General features: G+C 40.6%; 1 protein-coding gene across 1 annotated transcript; it reads left to right on the forward strand.

Annotated features, from left to right (window-relative positions):
* Positions 1 to 578: 578 nt before the first annotated feature.
* LOC108361400 (uncharacterized) lies at positions 579 to 15,119 on the forward strand. Its single transcript, XM_017614009.1, is given in 5 exon segments — positions 579 to 585; positions 11,648 to 12,353; positions 12,413 to 13,028; positions 13,167 to 14,346; positions 14,349 to 15,119. Coding segments are annotated over 5 exon segments (3,096 nt in total). The 3' UTR covers positions 14,936 to 15,119.
* Positions 15,120 to 17,392: the final 2,273 nt, after the last annotated feature.

Consider the following 17,392-nt stretch of genomic DNA (forward strand, 5'->3'; position numbering starts at 1 on the left):
TGTTGAGCAACGGTGACCAGCGGTGGCGGCACGGCGAGTAATTCTCCGCAACGGTTGAGAGCGCTGGCAGCCCGGCGGGTGAGTCTCAACAACTGGTGAGCAACGGTGACCAGCGGCGGCGGCACGGCGAGTAATTCTCTGCAACTGTAGAGAGCGCTAGCAGCACGGCGGGTGAGTGTAAACAACTTTTGAGCAACGGTGACCAGCGGCGGCGGCACGGCGAGTAATTCTCCGCAACGGTTGAGAGCGCTAGCAGCACGGCGGGTGAGTCTCAACAACTGTTGAGCACCGGTTACCAGCGGCGAGAGGCACGGCGAGTAATTCTCCGCAACGGTTGAGAGCGCTAGCAGCACAGCGGGTGAGTGTCAACAACTGTTGAGCAACGGTGACCAGCGGCGGCGGCACGGCGAGTAATTCTCCGCAACGGTTGAGAGCGCTAGCAGCACGGCGGGTGAGTCTCAACAACTATTGAGCAACGGTGACCAGGGGCGAGCGGCACGGCGAGTAATTCTCCGCAACGGTTGAGAGCGCTAGCAGCACGGCGGGTGATCTTCGGCAGCAGATGACTTCTAATAGCAATGGATGGTTCGTACTGTTACTCGGCAACCGATGGAGCGGAGCGACCTAGCGAGACTCATCGTCAGGTACCGCCGCTCCCATAATTGCACACTACGTGAGTAGGGGCTGGAATGGGGGCGGCGGTAACCGCTGCTCGGACAGCCGGAGACGATTTAGTGCGTCCGAAAACACACCACTAGGCGCCAACCGATTAGTCGAGCCGTGCTTGGATTAACCAGCCGGAGACGATTTAGTGCGTCCGAAAACACACCACTAGGCGCCAACCGATTAGTCGAGCCGTGCTTGGATTAACCAGCCGGAGACGATTTAGTGCGTCCGAGGACACTCCACTAGACGCCAACCGGCTGGTCAAGCGATGATTCGGTTAACTATTCAGAGACGATTTGGTGCATCCGAAGACACACCACTAGGCGCCAACCGACTAGTCAAGCCCAGCGAGACTGACTCGACTGCGCACTTGCTCAGCTTTTTATACTCGTTGCTGCGTATTTGGTTTGAGAATTCGTCGTGTGCGCTCTCCCGATGGTAGCTGGCGAACGAAGTGGTTGGTATGCTGCTAGCAGTGTTTTGCCTGATGCTGTATGAGTGTGCCGAAGAGTGCATATGTACATTGTTGCGTATGTACGGCGGTGTATATATGTGCGTTGGAGTGTTTATGCTTCGTTTGTACGTTGTCGGTATGTATCGGAGGGTATGTATATGCGTTGTTATGTGTGTACAGTGGTGTATGTACGTATGTATAGTGGGATATGTATGTACGGTGGGGTACGTATGTACTCTATCGTGATGTGTACTATTGTTTCGTAGTGAATTGCTACGTTACAAATTTTTGCAGTGATTACAAATTCGTATGATTCTCTAAATATTAAAAAATGCTTTCAAGTTACATTTTCCAAAAGTCGCAGTATTGTTTCGACGTCTTATGCTATCTCTTAAAATCAACTTCAAAAAGTTCAAGAAATCAAAGACCTTCGGTGTTATTTTCAGCTCTAATTTCTCTTTTAATAGTCATATCAGCCACATCATTTCTAGATCTTACGCTGTTCTTGGTTTTGTCAGACGTCAGAGTTCAATGTTCTCTGGCCCCTATATACTTAAATTGTTATTCACATCTTTTGTTCGTTCTAAATTAGAATATGCTTATTTTATTTGGAGGCCATACCATGCACGCTTAATTAATAGGATTGAAAGGGTTCAAAAGGTTTTTCTTAAATTTGCTCTAAGAAATCTAAAATTCACCGAGCCTATTCCAACGTATAATTCCCGTTTGCTCTTAATAGACCTTAAATCTCTGGAAGCCAGAAGATCTTTTCTCTCTCTAACTTTTACTTTTAATTTAATAAATGGTGTGATCGATTGCCCCAGCCTCCTAGAGCAGGTCAACTTCAATGTTCTTCAAAGGATTCTTCGCAATCCTATGAATTTTATGGAGGAAATTGTAAAAAGGAGTAAGCCAGAAATGCTCCTATTTCAAGAGCTTTAAATGAATTTAACACAATCTCGAATTCTATCGAACTTGATTTTTCCCTTCCACTACAGAGTACTTTATGCTTTACACGTATCGTTTAAGTACCTAATTTCTGTATCTAGTCTGTGTTTCATATGACTGAAATAAATTAAAATATTACAATATTACAACAGTGATGATCAGCAGCATCACATAAAGATCTGACTCGTGACGCCAAACAAGCGTGTAACAAACGCTTGCGCAGAAGCATCAAAGCCGCAGTCATTTGGGGATACTAAATTAGAGCTGGAAAACTATCGATGGCACTATCGATAGTATCGATGGTTTTTGACTATCGAAAACATCGATGGTTTTATAAGCACTATCGATAGTTTTCACTCATACATATATTATTCAATAAGAGTAAACGGCGGCGGGACCTGCTTCATCTTGTGAGTCGGAAGGGACATTTAGCAAAGCAGGGAAAATAATTTTAGAGCACAGATGCTGCTTGAAGCCAAAAATCGTTAATAATCTTAACAAAAGTATGGAAAAATTTTATAAATTCTGATCTCATTTTCAATCAAAGTTTTTATGTCTAGTTTTTGGAATTCTTTAATCAAAACTATCGATAGTACTATCGATAGTGGCGACATTTTCGATAGTATCGATACTATCGATGGCTGCGACTATCGAAACTATCGATAGCTCTATACTAAATGCTGCAAAATGCTGAAGTGAATGTGAAGCACATTCCTGCAGGAGGCCCCAGTATGTTGAAGCTTCGGCTTCAATATGAGTAGAAAACACAAATTAATGGCAAACATTTTGTGCTCACCCTAGTGATGTTCCTTTGGTGTTCTACTTTCCCTACTCTCTCTCGTTCATGTTAGCATGCATTCCTTTTGCAACAGTCCACGCGTGCGGAAGGGAGCGGGCGACTTTTCTAAGTGTACATAAATAATTCTCGGAGCACCACCTCAAATATATAAAACACCATTTGTGTCTATGGTCATAAATATGTACATATACCATCGATAGTTTTCCAGCTCTATACTAAATGCTGCAAAATGCTGAAGTGAATGTGAAGCACATTCCTGCAGAAGGCCCCAGTATGTTGAAACTTCGGCTTCAATATGAGTAGAAAACACAAATTAATGGCAAACATTTTGTGCTCACCCTAGTGATGTTCCTTTGGTGTTCTGCTTTCCCTACTCTCTCTCGTTCATGTTTGCATGCTTTCTTTTTGCAACAGTCCACGCGCGCGGAAGGGAGCGGGCGACTTTTCTAAGTGTACATAAATAATTCTCGGAGCAACCACCTAAAATATATAAAACACCATTTGTATCTATGGTCATAAATATGTACATATATTTGGATAAAGAAAGTCCCCTCCAAATTGTTAGTTTAAACGCGGGTGTTTGATTTTATTTGAAGGAACCATCTCGTGTTTAAATATAATGAAATATTGTTTTACCTTGAAATTTATATATTTTATATCCTCTATATCAGGCAGCAGGACGTTTATAATAAAAGTCCTTAGAAAAAAGTTATCTTTGGACTTTTATCTTAAGTCCTACTTTTATTTTTTAAGTCCAGCAATAAAAGTTAAACTTGGCCAAATATTTTTTAAGTCCGAAATAAAAGTCCTTTCGTAATAATAAACAAACCCTTTATCCAAATCAAACGAGTTTGGTACCAAATGAAAGAGGACTGAAATAGCTTTCAAACAGAAATATTTCAACGAAGATTAATACCTATTTATATATATTTTTTATAATCTATATATTTAATACGCGAAGCAATTTTTTGTCCAGGTCATCAGATCTGCACCGTTCATTCGATTTCAAAAATGAAGTGTAAAATTAAAGGGTTTGGCCAGCAGACGTGCAATAAAGTTTTATTTTTTCAAAAATTGTTGCCACCTGTTAAAAAATTTAATTCAAATTATTTAATAATCTATGCCATTTCATCCGCACCGTTCGTTCGATTTTGAAAAATGAGATGTAAGATTAAAGGAGTTGGGCTGTAGATGTGCCGTTAGGTTTTAGTTTTTCGAAAAAAGTTGCCACCCTTTCAAAAATAAGAATTATTCAAAATATTTAAAAAGTTAAAAGAGTTATTGCAATATGGGTATAAACCAAAATGGTTTAGAAAATATTTATTTCTCAAGTACATGTAGGAGCAACCGACCCTAATTGTGTTAACTTATACGCAAGTTATACATACGAAATATGGGTATCAAACGGCATATTTTTAAAGAATCTTTAGTTTGAACTTGGTAATCTTTGAAAGGGGTTGTCACCATTAAAAAGATTTAATGGTTATTATTTAATAAGTTAAATGAATTATTAAAAGATCGGCATGTATTTAGGAGAGCTGCCATTTTACAAAAAAAAAAAATTCAAAACCAATAACTGATTTACTAAAAAAATGTTTATTATAGCTTAAAATTATTGTAACCAATAGAGGTAAATATGTTGTACAAAAACGCATAAAGAGAAGTTCGCAAAAGTTGATATAAAACTACTCGTCGATTTAAATAGTTAACTTTTTTCTGCGCATGTTTATTTTACGAGGAGAAAGCATCGGAAGCCTAACCCCGTCAGTGTGAGACTTTAACCCAAACTATACTTCCCACCGTCATGTACCGTTCCATTCCCGGTACCACCGTCAAGGACTTCGTCGGGATTATACCACTATGTGACTGATAAGGTTAAAGATCTATTCTCTTCTTCTCCTTATTTGGCGCTGTAACCGCTAAATCGATTTTGTTCGAGTTCAACAAAGCACGCCAGTCGTTTCTCTTCTGTGCCAACTGACGCCAATTGGAAACGCCATGTGAAGCCAAGTCTTTCTCCACCTGATCTTTACATCGCAGTGGGGGCCTCACTCTTCCTCTGCTACCACCAGCGGGTTCCGAGTTGAATACTTTCAGAGCTGGAGCCTCGGTGTCCAATCGAACGACATGGCCAAGCCAGCGGAGCCGCTGTATTTTAATTCGCTGCATTATGTCCATGTCAATGTAAAGCTCATACAGCTCATCGTTCCATCGTCAGCGGTACTCGCCGTCGCCAGCGCGTACCGTCCCGTAAATCCTCCGCAAAATCTTTCTCTCGAATACTCCAAGAGCCGCCTCATCGGATGTTGACATTGTCCATGCTTCTGCGCCATATACCACGAGCATGATGAGTGACTTATAGAGTGTTGTTTTCGTACGTCGAAAGAGGTCCTCCTGAATTGCCTACTCAGTCCAAAGTAGTACTTGTTGGAAAGAGTAATTCTGCGTTGGATTTCCATGCTTACATTATTATCGGTGTTAATTCTGGTTCCCAAGTAAACGAAATTCTCTACTTTCTCCAAGTTATAACTATCAACAGTGACGTGGGTGCCAAGGCGCGAATACGCTGATTGTTTGTTTGATGACAGGAGATACTTCGTCTTGCCCTCGCTTACCACCAGACCCATTCGCTTTGCTTCCCTATCCAATTTGGAAAAGGCAGAACAAACTTCGCGGTTTTTCTTACCGATGATGTCAGTGTCAATGGCATAAGCCAGCAATTGTACGCTCTTGTAGTAAATAGTTCCTGAGCGGTTCACTTCTGCAGCTCTTATTATCTTCTCCAACATCAGAATAAACGAGTCACATGAAAGGAAGTCACCCCTTCTGGAACGCCGTTTGGTGGCGATCGGCTCGGAGAGGTCTTTTCCAATTCTGGCCGAGATGTTGGTATTGCACAACGTCATTTTCCTCAGCCGTATTAGTTTTGAGGGGATACCAAATTCACACATAGCGGCGTATAGGCAACTCCTTTTAGTGCTGTCGAAAGCGGCTTTAAAGTCTTCTACAAGGTCTGGATCCATACTGATAAAGCCCATTCAGTTTATTGACGGAGGTATTCAGTCTTTCACACAATACATTCGATAAGACCTAGCAACTTATGCTTAGAATGCTGATCCCGCGGTAGATGACATGCTTGGCGGGGTCGCCTTCCTTGTGGATTGGGCAGAGCGCACTTGAATTCCAGTCGTCGGGTATGCACCTTATTAGCTCCTTGCCATCATAATTGAATACCTCAGCTGACAGGCCGTCAGCTCAAGCAGTTTTGTTACTTTTCATCACCATAATCGCTATTCGTACCTCGTCATAGTCAGGCGCTGGGATATCGACTCCATCAACATCGACTGGGGACTCGGGTTCGTCTTCTCTACTTCTTGCAGGGCTTCTGCCAATCAAAAGGTTCGAAAAGTGTTCCCTCCATAATTTGAGTACGTTCTGGATATCGGTCACTAGCTCGTCATAATTGGTTCTACAGAAGTTTTTAAACCTTTCGTAAGTCGCTCAACTCCCTGTTAAAAATTTCGGGGGTTTTTTCTGTCGGCCAGCATTTCAAGCATTTTTCTCTGCAGCTTCTTGACACTCCTCACCGTACCAGTAATGAGCGGGAATTGTGGTTCCACTGCTCGCATATGTAGGTTTGTTAAAGAGTGCTCTCTCACAGCAGGAGTCGAGCTGCGAATCCATTGGCCGTCTGTTTTGATTGCAGCTTATCGACGTTGAACTTTCCTTGCATTATTGGAGGCCCATTTTTTGCTGCACCGAGGTGGAGTCGTATATTGGCTGCACCAATATAATGGTGCGAGTCGATGGTGGGCCCCCGGAGTGTACGTATGTACATCTAAAACACTGGAAGCATGCCTTCCGTCTATCACAACATGCTCGATTTGGTTTCTCGTTTTTCGGTGAGGAGACACCCATATAGCTTGATGGATCCTTTTATGCTAGTACCCAGTACTACATACTTCCAAGCTTCGGGCCCGGCGAAGTCGATCAGCCTCAACCCGCTATTTCTATGTGGATGCTGAATTTTCCGACACTGGCGCCAAAGATCCCTTCGTTGCTCACCTTGGCATTTAAATCGCCAAGCAAGATTTTTATACGTGTCGGGGGCAGAGCTAATAATGTACGCCCTAAGTTAAGAGATCCTTGGATACCTCGTTCTTCTCTTTCATCGGGGCATTGGCACATATGAGGACGTTCGTCCACTAGAGTGAACGCCGGTCTCTCTCCCACCACAAATCCAACACCAACTTGCGCTCCTTTACGTGGTAACTGTAGTAGACGTTGCAAGGCACCACGCCTACCTTCCTCGCCCCGTCCATCGCATTTCATGGATGGCGGTGATGTCAGCCTTTATTTTCCCTAGGAATCAACCAGCCGGGCAGAGGCACCTTCTCGATTAAGGGTTCGGATATTCCAGGTGCATACCCTCAAATCATAATCCTTCCTATGTTTGCCGTGATCGTCATCAAAAGAAGGGGTATCATCATGGGCGTCGCTACCTAGGGGCCCCCCCCCCTAATCTTTGAAGTTTACCTTCTATGTAGTATAAAATACTAAGAAGTAGCAGCTGAAAGCAAAATTCTTTGCCCGGTAGTAAAAAACATATAAATCACAATTTTAAAGTTTATACTAAATTTAGGAAAATTCAACAAAATTTCAACTTTTTAATCTGAATCTTTACAGCATTTTTGGGTATGCAGTTTTCTAGCCCACACAAATTGCAAGTTTCAACCAGCTAAAAAATCGCGCTGAGTTTTAATAATTGTTTTTTGGATACTACTTTTGAGGTTTCTTTATATAACAAGAGTAATTTACAAAAAAAAAAGCTTAATTTTTTGAAATTTTGTTGCTAACGGTCTCTGGCATTTTGTTTCATAAGAAACTAATGCTTATATGGAAAAAGTACAAAGATCCGTCACAAAAAAAATTCTTAGAAATCAACGGGATTTTTTAGCCGTTAGAAACTTGCACTTCATTAGACCAAAATTGCATACCCAAAAGTGTTCTAAAGAATCAGATTAAAAAGTTTAAATTTTGATGAAAATTTGTGGAATTTTCATCAATTTTGTATAGTTTGTAACTGTGATTTATGTGGTTAAGCTTGAACGGTATTTTTATAGAAAAATAACCAAAAAATTCGCTCTGAAAACATTACGAATATTTAAAAAAACTAACACTTGTTCATTTGTTTGAATCACGTACTTAGTTTTCCTCTCTGACGTCAGAACTTTTTTTTAAAGGACTTTGGAATTAAAAAACATGATTATTTCAAAAAATTATTCAAAAAATTCAGTGCAATGTAATATAAAGATAAGGGTATCAAAAATAAGAAAAAATTCCGTAGTATTATAACAGAATAAATTTTTTGGTTCATAAGGACGAATGGGTATAGAAAATGTCCTTTAAAAATTTAGTCCTTAAAAATACTTGAAAATTTGCAATATTTATTTTTGAAAAAGTTATTGTTTGAGGACTAATATACCTGCGACCACATCATCGAATTTCGTCCTGCAAACTTTATTAACTTGAAAAGATAAAATTTATTAAAAGCGCATATTCAATACCTATTCGTCCTTGTGAACCAAAAACTCTAAATTACCGTTATATGGAATGTGGGCGTGGTTAATGTCCGATGTTGTAGCAAGGCCAACAACTGTGCCAAGTTTGGAAGAAATTGGTCCAGCGGTTACCAAGATATACACATGTAACCATAAGAGGCGTAGCTACGCCCCTTTTTCAAAAATTTATAATATTCTTATTTTTCGTCTAAAAATTATTGTAAATATCAATTTTGAGTGTATAATCTTCAGTAGTTACTAAAATATCGCAGTTTTCGTATTACTGAAAATTACCGTTATATGGGAGGTAGGCGTGGTTATTGTCCGATTTTGCCCATTTTCAATAGCATCCGTCTTACGCCCAAAAGAAGTGCACATACCAAGGGTAGACAGACAGTCACCGGTTAATCGATTTCTCATTTCATTCTGATCATTTATGTACACATTTTTCTATATCTATCTCGATTCCTTTTGCCTGTTACAAACACCGTTATGTGAACAAAGTTATAATACCCTTGTGCACAAGTGCGCTCGGGTATAAAAATGTAAGTTTAGTACTCCACTCTACTTACTAAACTAAATTTATATTTGGCTATTGGTTAAGATTGTCTTTTCAAATGGAACCATTTAGTTTACACATATTCGATCCTGGCGACGCGCATGTGTATCGTCCGAGGCATGTGGTTTTTTGCGTTGGGCAGTGTTTTAACGTGGCGGGACTAGAGGTTTACGCCGACAGGCTTTGCGGCGGCGGCGTGGTTAACTTCAAAAAGAATCGGCGGCGGCGGCGACGCCGGCGCTACTGCCCATAAGGTAGATTCCAAAGAGCCATGAGGCTTCTAATCTTATCATGTCATCAGATTATAATTCTATTTAATTCATTCATTGAATTCAAATGTGGAGTGACTGCTGCTGATGGATGGGCGAACAGAAGAAAGTCTATATAGTATATATATTAGGTTTCCCATCGAAAATGCTTTTTTTTGAAAATTTAAAGACCCTACCCCCTAATTTGATTAGTGTTTATGATAAATATTATTGCCAATTTTTATAGATTTCTTAAAGGCCATTTAGAGGTCGCGGCCTGTCGAATTTTTTAAATTTTGGCCATCGATAATTTCCACAATTTGAAAATATGTAGTACTAACGTACAAAAAACCATTTTCGATGGGCACCCTAATATACATATATCTCTATGTACTCTACAAATAAAAAAATTTAATGGTTAAGTTATTGGGGTAATTTATGTCGCTATCAATAAATTTTTGCAATAAGCTTATCAACCGTTATGTTAAATTACGGAGTTCTTACGATTTTTTGCGGGTTATATATTGAAAATAAGGTTGGCCTACTTTTTTCCAAAAGTTTAACCCATCAACTCCCACCAGAACGGGCGTTTTTGACCAACTGTTTGAAAAATGGCTTATAAATAGTTAAAATTTCCACTAATATATTAAGCGCCTAGGAGAACAGAATGTAATGCAAAATAATAGTAATTTTTACCAAAAAGGGGGACTTTAACTCTGTGTAGAAAATGTTGCGATGCGCGGGAGCAAAACCTTCCTGGGGTTTGACCACTCCTTAGGAATACTAACGTAATTTTCACACTTATATACTTACGAATGTAAAAATTAGCAAAAAAAGTCAAAATCAACTAGTCTTTGTTTTATCTCCAATAATTGAGGAGTAAGATGCAATAAGGACACTTCTGTTAAAACTGCTTTCTGAGATATTAGCGTAAAAGTTTTTGATGTGTATAACTTTCTTGTTGATGTAGTATACAAAAAAGTAGTATTGTTGTAGTATTGAAAAAAATTTTCTACTGCGGAAAAATCGTCAGATTACCAGTATTTGACCCTAATTTAACTGTTATAAACGCTCTCGATCGAAAAACGTGTTACCTACGTTTTTTCTGAGTTAAGCTTTTTTTTGAAATGTTCAGTGGCCCAAATTATGCAAAAAAAAACTTCTTTTAAAAATGTAATTTTCATATCGTAAAATAGTGTTTTTATACGAGTAGTTCCTTCAAACGATGTTTTTCAATGTGCTTACAACAAGAAAACTTTGTACAAAATTCTTTTTTCGTAACTCGGCGGCGGCGCATGAGAAATGACAAAAAACGGCGGCGGCGGCGGCGTGGCCCGGCGGCGTATACCTCTTGGCGGGACCCAAACCCAGCGCCCAAACGGGTGTTTGGTCGGTACCCAGAGGATTCATGGATATAAATATCCGGACATAGTGAGCTGCGAATTGAACCGTAAGCACACGAATCACTTCTGGCCACTCCCAGGTGAATGGCAGTCAAAAGCTTTGCAGTACTAGGGAATGTACAAAACATAGTGGTCAAAGGCGAATATCTCAACTAAACCCTGATGTATTTTTTTAATTCATGGCTCTACATACCTGTATAGTAAACCAAATAACCGGACCAGACGTTATTCAAAATAAAAAATCTAAAAAAATAAACTTTTCCGTATACTCTGTAATATTCCTCCGCAATTTTGTAAGGTAAACTAACAATTTATAATCGTTGCTTTACAGCGAAATATCTTCTCTTAAATTATATAGATATGTATGTAACAGCGGCACGGTGGCAGCACGCATATAGAAAGCTAGTGGCAGCACAAATATAGAAACACTCAGCACGAGTACAAAAACGCTCACAAAGAAAGACAGCCATTAAAAGTGTGAGTGAAAAGCAGTCGGGAATCAGCAGCAGAACACATCAGCCGTCTTCAGCAGTGATCTTCATTTAATTCTTTACATATCTACTTCATTGTACAATTTAATCATCACACTTACTTACAAATAAATCATTTACAACATCACATCTTTACATTTGGGGGCTCAACCAGCCGAACCTGTGAACATATCAAATAGCATTTCTTGTATTTAAATTGGAGAAAATTTCTAAGCAGTATATTCAAAAGGTGTTGAAAAGAAGCGGTACTTCTACCGTTGCAAACTCAGTCGCAAAAAATTGTCTTTGATAGCAAAAAAATCACTTTGCGCATATGAACGTTGCTAAAGTTTTAAACGCAGGCGCATCCAAAACTACCACCAAAACAAAGCAACAGACGGAGCAGGGAGCGCAAGCAAGACAACCCTACAACACACGTTCAGCAAAGCAGACAACAGAAACGAACGTTCAACAAAAAGATAACGAAGCAGTTCCGAAGAAAGTCATGGATGATGAGGCGAAGCAGAATGCAGAATAAGCAGCAGCGGCAGTACAACCGGAGCAAAGCAAAACGATTGAGAGTAAAAACTACGAATTGTTACAGCAGTTGGTCCAATTACTTGTGCTGAAAATACAAGCAGACGAAACCAGGCAGACAGACTCTAAAATTGCGGCAGAGAGTTTTGAGAAAATTATACCCGACTTTGATAGAGAAAACATGCCAGTAAAGCATTGGTTCGCTAATTTCGAACTAAATACTGATGCGTACGGGTTAAACGAAAAGCAAAAGTACGTGCAAGCCAGGGCAAAGATGACAAAAACTGCAAAGCTATTTCTCGAATCAGCGGCTGTTTACTAATATGGTGCCATGCGGGTAATGTTGGAAGACGAATTTGATAAATCTAAGGTGTGCAGTGCGGATGTTCATGCAGAGCTGCGAGAGCGAAAGAAGCGTAGGCACGAAAGTTTCCACGAGTACGTGCTACAGATGAAGAGGGTGGCTGCACGTAGTAACATAGACACGCAGTCTGTAATTCGTTATATCGTTGGTGGATTGCAATTAAAAGACGAATTCAAATACAATCTTTGTAGCTGCAAGTCATATAAGGAGCTGCAAGATCAGTACGAGGTCTACGAGAGAATTGTTTTGCGAGAAAAAGTTAACAAAGTAGACAAGGGGTCGATGGAATTAAACGAGAAGCGTAGTCACAATTCGAACGAGAAAAAAATGCATTGCTTTAACTGTGGGGCTACCGATCATTTGCGGAAAAATTGCCAAGCAGATATGAAGTGGTTCCGTTGTNTGGGGCTACCGATCATTTGCGGAAAAATTGCCAAGCAGATACGAAGTGTTTCCATTGCAATAAGAGCGGTCATATGTCGAAACACTGTCCAACTGTAGCAGCGTCAGTAAATTTCGTGCAAAACGCGAAACGCTGCAAAAGCGTAAAGATAAACAACGTTAAAGTAACCTGCTTGGTGGACACAGGCGCAGATATAACGATTCTGAAAAAGAATATTTTCGACAGAATGGGTAACTGTAGTCTGCAAAAATGTGTTGCACAGCTGCGTGGTTTCGGCAATAAGATTACACGTCCGATTGGTTATTTCGTTGCCCAGGTTGTGGTTGACGATATACAGACGCTACAAAATTTCGTTGTAGTTTCGGACAGAGATATTGTATATGATGCGCTACTGGGTTATGATTTTATTTCGAAGTTCAACTTAACGACAACAGCGGAGGGGTACACGTTTTCTCCTCTAAGCGAGGAGGAAACTGATGAGGACTTTAAGCGGATAAGTATTTACAATGTAGCTGAAACAAATTCTTATGTAGATGTTCCCCCGCAGTATGAAGCTGAAGTTCGCGCCATGATCAGTAACTATAAGCCTGCCAATTCAGTTACAGAGTGTCCAGTTGTACTGACACCGCTTTCACGACGACCAGAGGACTTTATGAATTTAATCGGGCTCCGTTTGGGTTCTGCAACTCGCCCGCCGTTTTTATACGCTTCGTCAACTACGTTTTTCAAAATCTCATAAATAATAACGTCCTAGACTTGTATATGGACGACATTATTACTCATGCGGAAACAGCTGAAGAGTCTCTTCGGAAAACTAATGGAAGTTGAAGCAATTCAAAAGTTGAAAAATTGTCTGACTAAAGAGCCGGTGTTGAGGCTGTACAGCAGAAATGCAAAGACGGAGGTACACACAGACGCATCGAAAGACGGTTTCGGGGCAACACTGCTGCAGTGGTTCAGTGGCCAGCTTTACCCAGTGTACTTCTGGAGTAAGGAGTCGACGGAAGCAGAGGCGCGACAGCATAGCTACGCACTGGAAGCAAAGGCGGTATACCTTGCCTTTAAGAAGTTAGGCCACTACCTGTTAGGCATATCGTTTAAGCTGGTGACGGATTGCGCGGCATTTAAGCAAACGTTGAGTAAAAAAGATGTACCACGTGAAGTGGCTTCGTGGGTCGTTTATTTGCAAGACTTCGACTTTGTGGTAGAACATAGATCGGGGGAAAGGCTAAAGCACGTCGATTGCCTTAGTCGCTATCCTCAGCAGGTTATGTTAGTAGCATCAGAGTTAGCGACGCGTATAAAAAAAGCACAACAAGGCGATACATTAATCAAAGCAATCGCGGAGATACTTGCCAGTCGGTCATATGACACTTTTAAGATGAAAGGCGGTTTGGTCTACAAGACAGTAGAAGGTAACGATCTTCTGGTGATTCCTAAGCTGATGGAAAAAGAACTTATTGTTGACGCTCACAATTCTGGGCATTTTGCAGTGCAAAAGACGATGCATGCTATACAGCAAAATTACCGGATACCGTATCTGGAGCAAAAAGTTGCCCAGGTTATCAATAACTGCGTAAAATGTATAATTTACAACAAGAAACTTGGCAAAAAAGAAGGATATCTGCATGCCATCGAAAAAGGAGACCAACCATTGCACACGTTGCATATTGACCATCTGGGGCCAATGGACGCTACCTCGAAGCAGTATAGGTATATCTTGGCAATAGTCGACGCATTTACGAAATTTGTGTGGCTTTACCCCACAAAAAGTACCGGTAGCGAAGAAGCGACTCAAAAGTTGGAGTTGTGGTCGGCAGTGTTCGGTAGTCCAGCACGCATCATTACCGATAGAGGTGCCGCGTTTACCGCAAACATGTTTTCAGAGCACGCAAAAGACAGAGGCATTCAACACATCTGGGGAACTGCTGGAGTCCACGCGGAAACGGTCAAATCGAGAGAGTCAATCGATCGGTTCTGTCGATTGTTGCAAAGCTGTCGTCGGAGGAACCAGCGAAATGGTTCAAGTGGGTACCAAAAGTGCAGCAAGCTATTAATTCGCATATTCATGTTTCTACGAAGCGATCGCCGTTTGAACTGATGTTCGGTGTTAAAATGAACAACGAATGCAGCGACCATATACGACAGTTACTGGAGCAGGAGCTTTATGACACTTTTGACGAAGAACGACGCAAGGTACGGCAAGAGGCAAGAGTTGAAATTGAGAGAGCGCAGCGCGAATATAAGAAACAGTTTGATATAAAACGAAAGAAAGAGTATGGGTACAAGGTCGGCGACCTCGTAGCAATACGACGCACGCAGTTTGTAGCTGGAAGAAAGTTAGCCAGCAAATTCCTGGGCCCATACGAAATAACAGAGGTTAAGCGAAATGGTCGGGTCAACGTTAGGAAGGCTGCAGACGTAGAAGGGCCTAGTAACACGTCCACGAGTTGCGACAACATGAAGCTGTGGAAGTATACGGTCAACAACGACAAGCTTTTGTCATCTGAGGCAGATGACTAATCAGGGTGGCCGAATGTAACAGCGGCACGGTGGCAGCACGCATATAGATAGCTAGTGGCAGCACAAATATAGAAACACTCAGCACGAATACAAAAACGCTCACAAAGAAAGACAGACATCAAAAGTGTGAGTGAAAAGCAGTCGGGAATCAGCAGCAGAACACATCAACTGTCTTCAGCAGTGATCTTTATTTAATTCTTTACATATCTAATTCATTGTACAATTTAATCATCACACTTACTTACAAATAAATCATTTACAACATCACATCTTTACATGTATGTATAAATATGAGCGTTGCGTTTATTTAATCGCGACAGCTCGGAGGAACTCAAAACAATTTTTAACAGCGGTTGATATTGAGTTAAGCGTATATTTGTTCGCTTTAAAACTTTTGCTTTATTTGTCCTCTTGAGAAAAACTGTGTCTATTTAACAATTTGACTTTCATTTATACCCAAGTGCAATTATGTACAAAAATAACCCGCGTTTACTGTGCAAAACACCGACATCTAAAACTGCGATTTTTGTTGCAGGTCTATGAAGTAGAGTTGTCAAACTATCGATGGCACTATCGATAGTATCAATAGTTTCAATTGTTTAGACTAGCAATACTCATTGATAGTTTTTTCTTATACTATCAAAAATATCGATAGTTTAGTAGGACTATCGATCATCTCTCCCAATTTTTTTGAAATTATACATACATATGTTAATCGTAAATCCTGTTTTGTTTGTATAACTTGTGTTTGTTTTTGAACTTTCTAAAAAGAGAAGTATTTTGGCTAAGCAGTTACTTAATTTTGAATGATTATAACTTTTATAAGATAATATTTATTTCACTATGATCCTGTAAAAACTAAGCAACCTAACTGATTTGGTTTTGTTTTTTTCGAGACTATCGTGAATATTGATAGTTTTTCTGAAAACTATCAAAACTATCGATGGTGTGACTATCGATAGTTTGACACCTCTACTATGACGAACACCACACTTTGTTTTAACTTGGGGGCTCCGGATTTATCTGTACCGGCGGTGGTTTTTCAAACTATTTGCAGCGTCGTGAAATGATAGGAACATATTCTCGTATCCATCTCTGACAAAAGATGTCAGCGAACTTCTGCGTCTGAGTCCAGCGTTCACGTAGGTTGCTACCGTCTTGACAAAGAGGTTTGAATCCACCTGATGACCCAATCAGTAGGTGGTTTGGTGTGAGGGCTTCGTCATCGCCATTTTCAAGTGATACAAATGTTAGTGGTCTGGAATTAATAATGAACTCCACCTCGCACAACGCAATCCTCAAACTTTCTTCGTTGAAACTCATCGACGGAAGGATTTGATAAAGCACGCCTTTAACTGATTTTATCAGTCTTTCCCAAACTCCCCCCATATGTGGAGCCCCTGTGGGATTGAATCGCCACTTTACCCGGTCAAAGGTTACGATCAAGTCCTGGAATTTGATCTCTTTTAGCTTACCACAAATAATCTTTTCAGTCGCTCGAAAATTAGTGCCGTTGTCGGAAAATATCTGCCTGGGATAACCGCGACGAGATATGAAGTTTTGTATGGCTAGGACGCACGAACTTGTATCCAAACTGCCAGCTATTTCTATATGTAATGCACGGATAGCTAGACACGTGAATAGAACGCCCCATCTCTTTTCGCGTCGTCTTCCCACCACAACCGATAGTGGTCCGAAATAGTCAATTCCGACATACGTGAATGGTCTCTCGAAAGCAGCAAGCCTGGCTGCAGGTAGTGGAGCCATTTGTGGGACTTGCGGCATGGAACTATAATATAAAGTTATAATACCCTTGTGCACAAGTGCGCTCGTGCATAAAAATGTAAGTTTAGTACTCGACTCTACTTACTAAACTAAATTTATATTTGGCTAGTGGTTAAGATTGTATTTTCAAATGGAACCATTTAGTTTACACATATTCGATCCTGGCGACGCGCATGTGTATCGTCCGCGGCATGTGTTTTTTTGCGTGCAGTGGGCAGTGTTTTAACGTGGCGGGACTAGAGGTTTACGCCGACAGGCTTTGCGGCGGCGGCGTGGTCAACTTCAAAAAGAATCGGCGGCGGCGGCGACGCCGGCGCGTCTAGAAACGCCAGCGCTACTGCCCATAAGGTAGATTCCAAAGAGCCATGAGCCTCCTTATTTTATCATGTCATCAGATTATAATTCTATTTAATTCATTCATTTAATTCAAATGTTGAGTGACTGCTGCTGATGGATGGGCGAACAGAAGAAAGTCTATATAGTATATATATTAGGTTTCCCATCGAAAATGCTTTTTTTTGAAAATTTAAAGACCCTACCCCCTAATTTGATTAGTGTTTATGATAAATATTATTGCCAATTTTTATAGATTTTTTAAAGGCCATTTCGAGGTCGCGGCCTGTCGAATTTTTTAAATTTTGGCCATCGATAATTTCCACAATTTGAAAATAT

Source organism: Rhagoletis zephyria, unplaced genomic scaffold (genome assembly GCF_001687245.7).
Source record: "Rhagoletis zephyria isolate East Lansing unplaced genomic scaffold, Rhagoletis_zephyria_1.1 Rzeph_scaffold_00756, whole genome shotgun sequence".
Lineage (NCBI taxonomy): Eukaryota > Metazoa > Arthropoda > Insecta > Diptera > Tephritidae > Rhagoletis > Rhagoletis zephyria.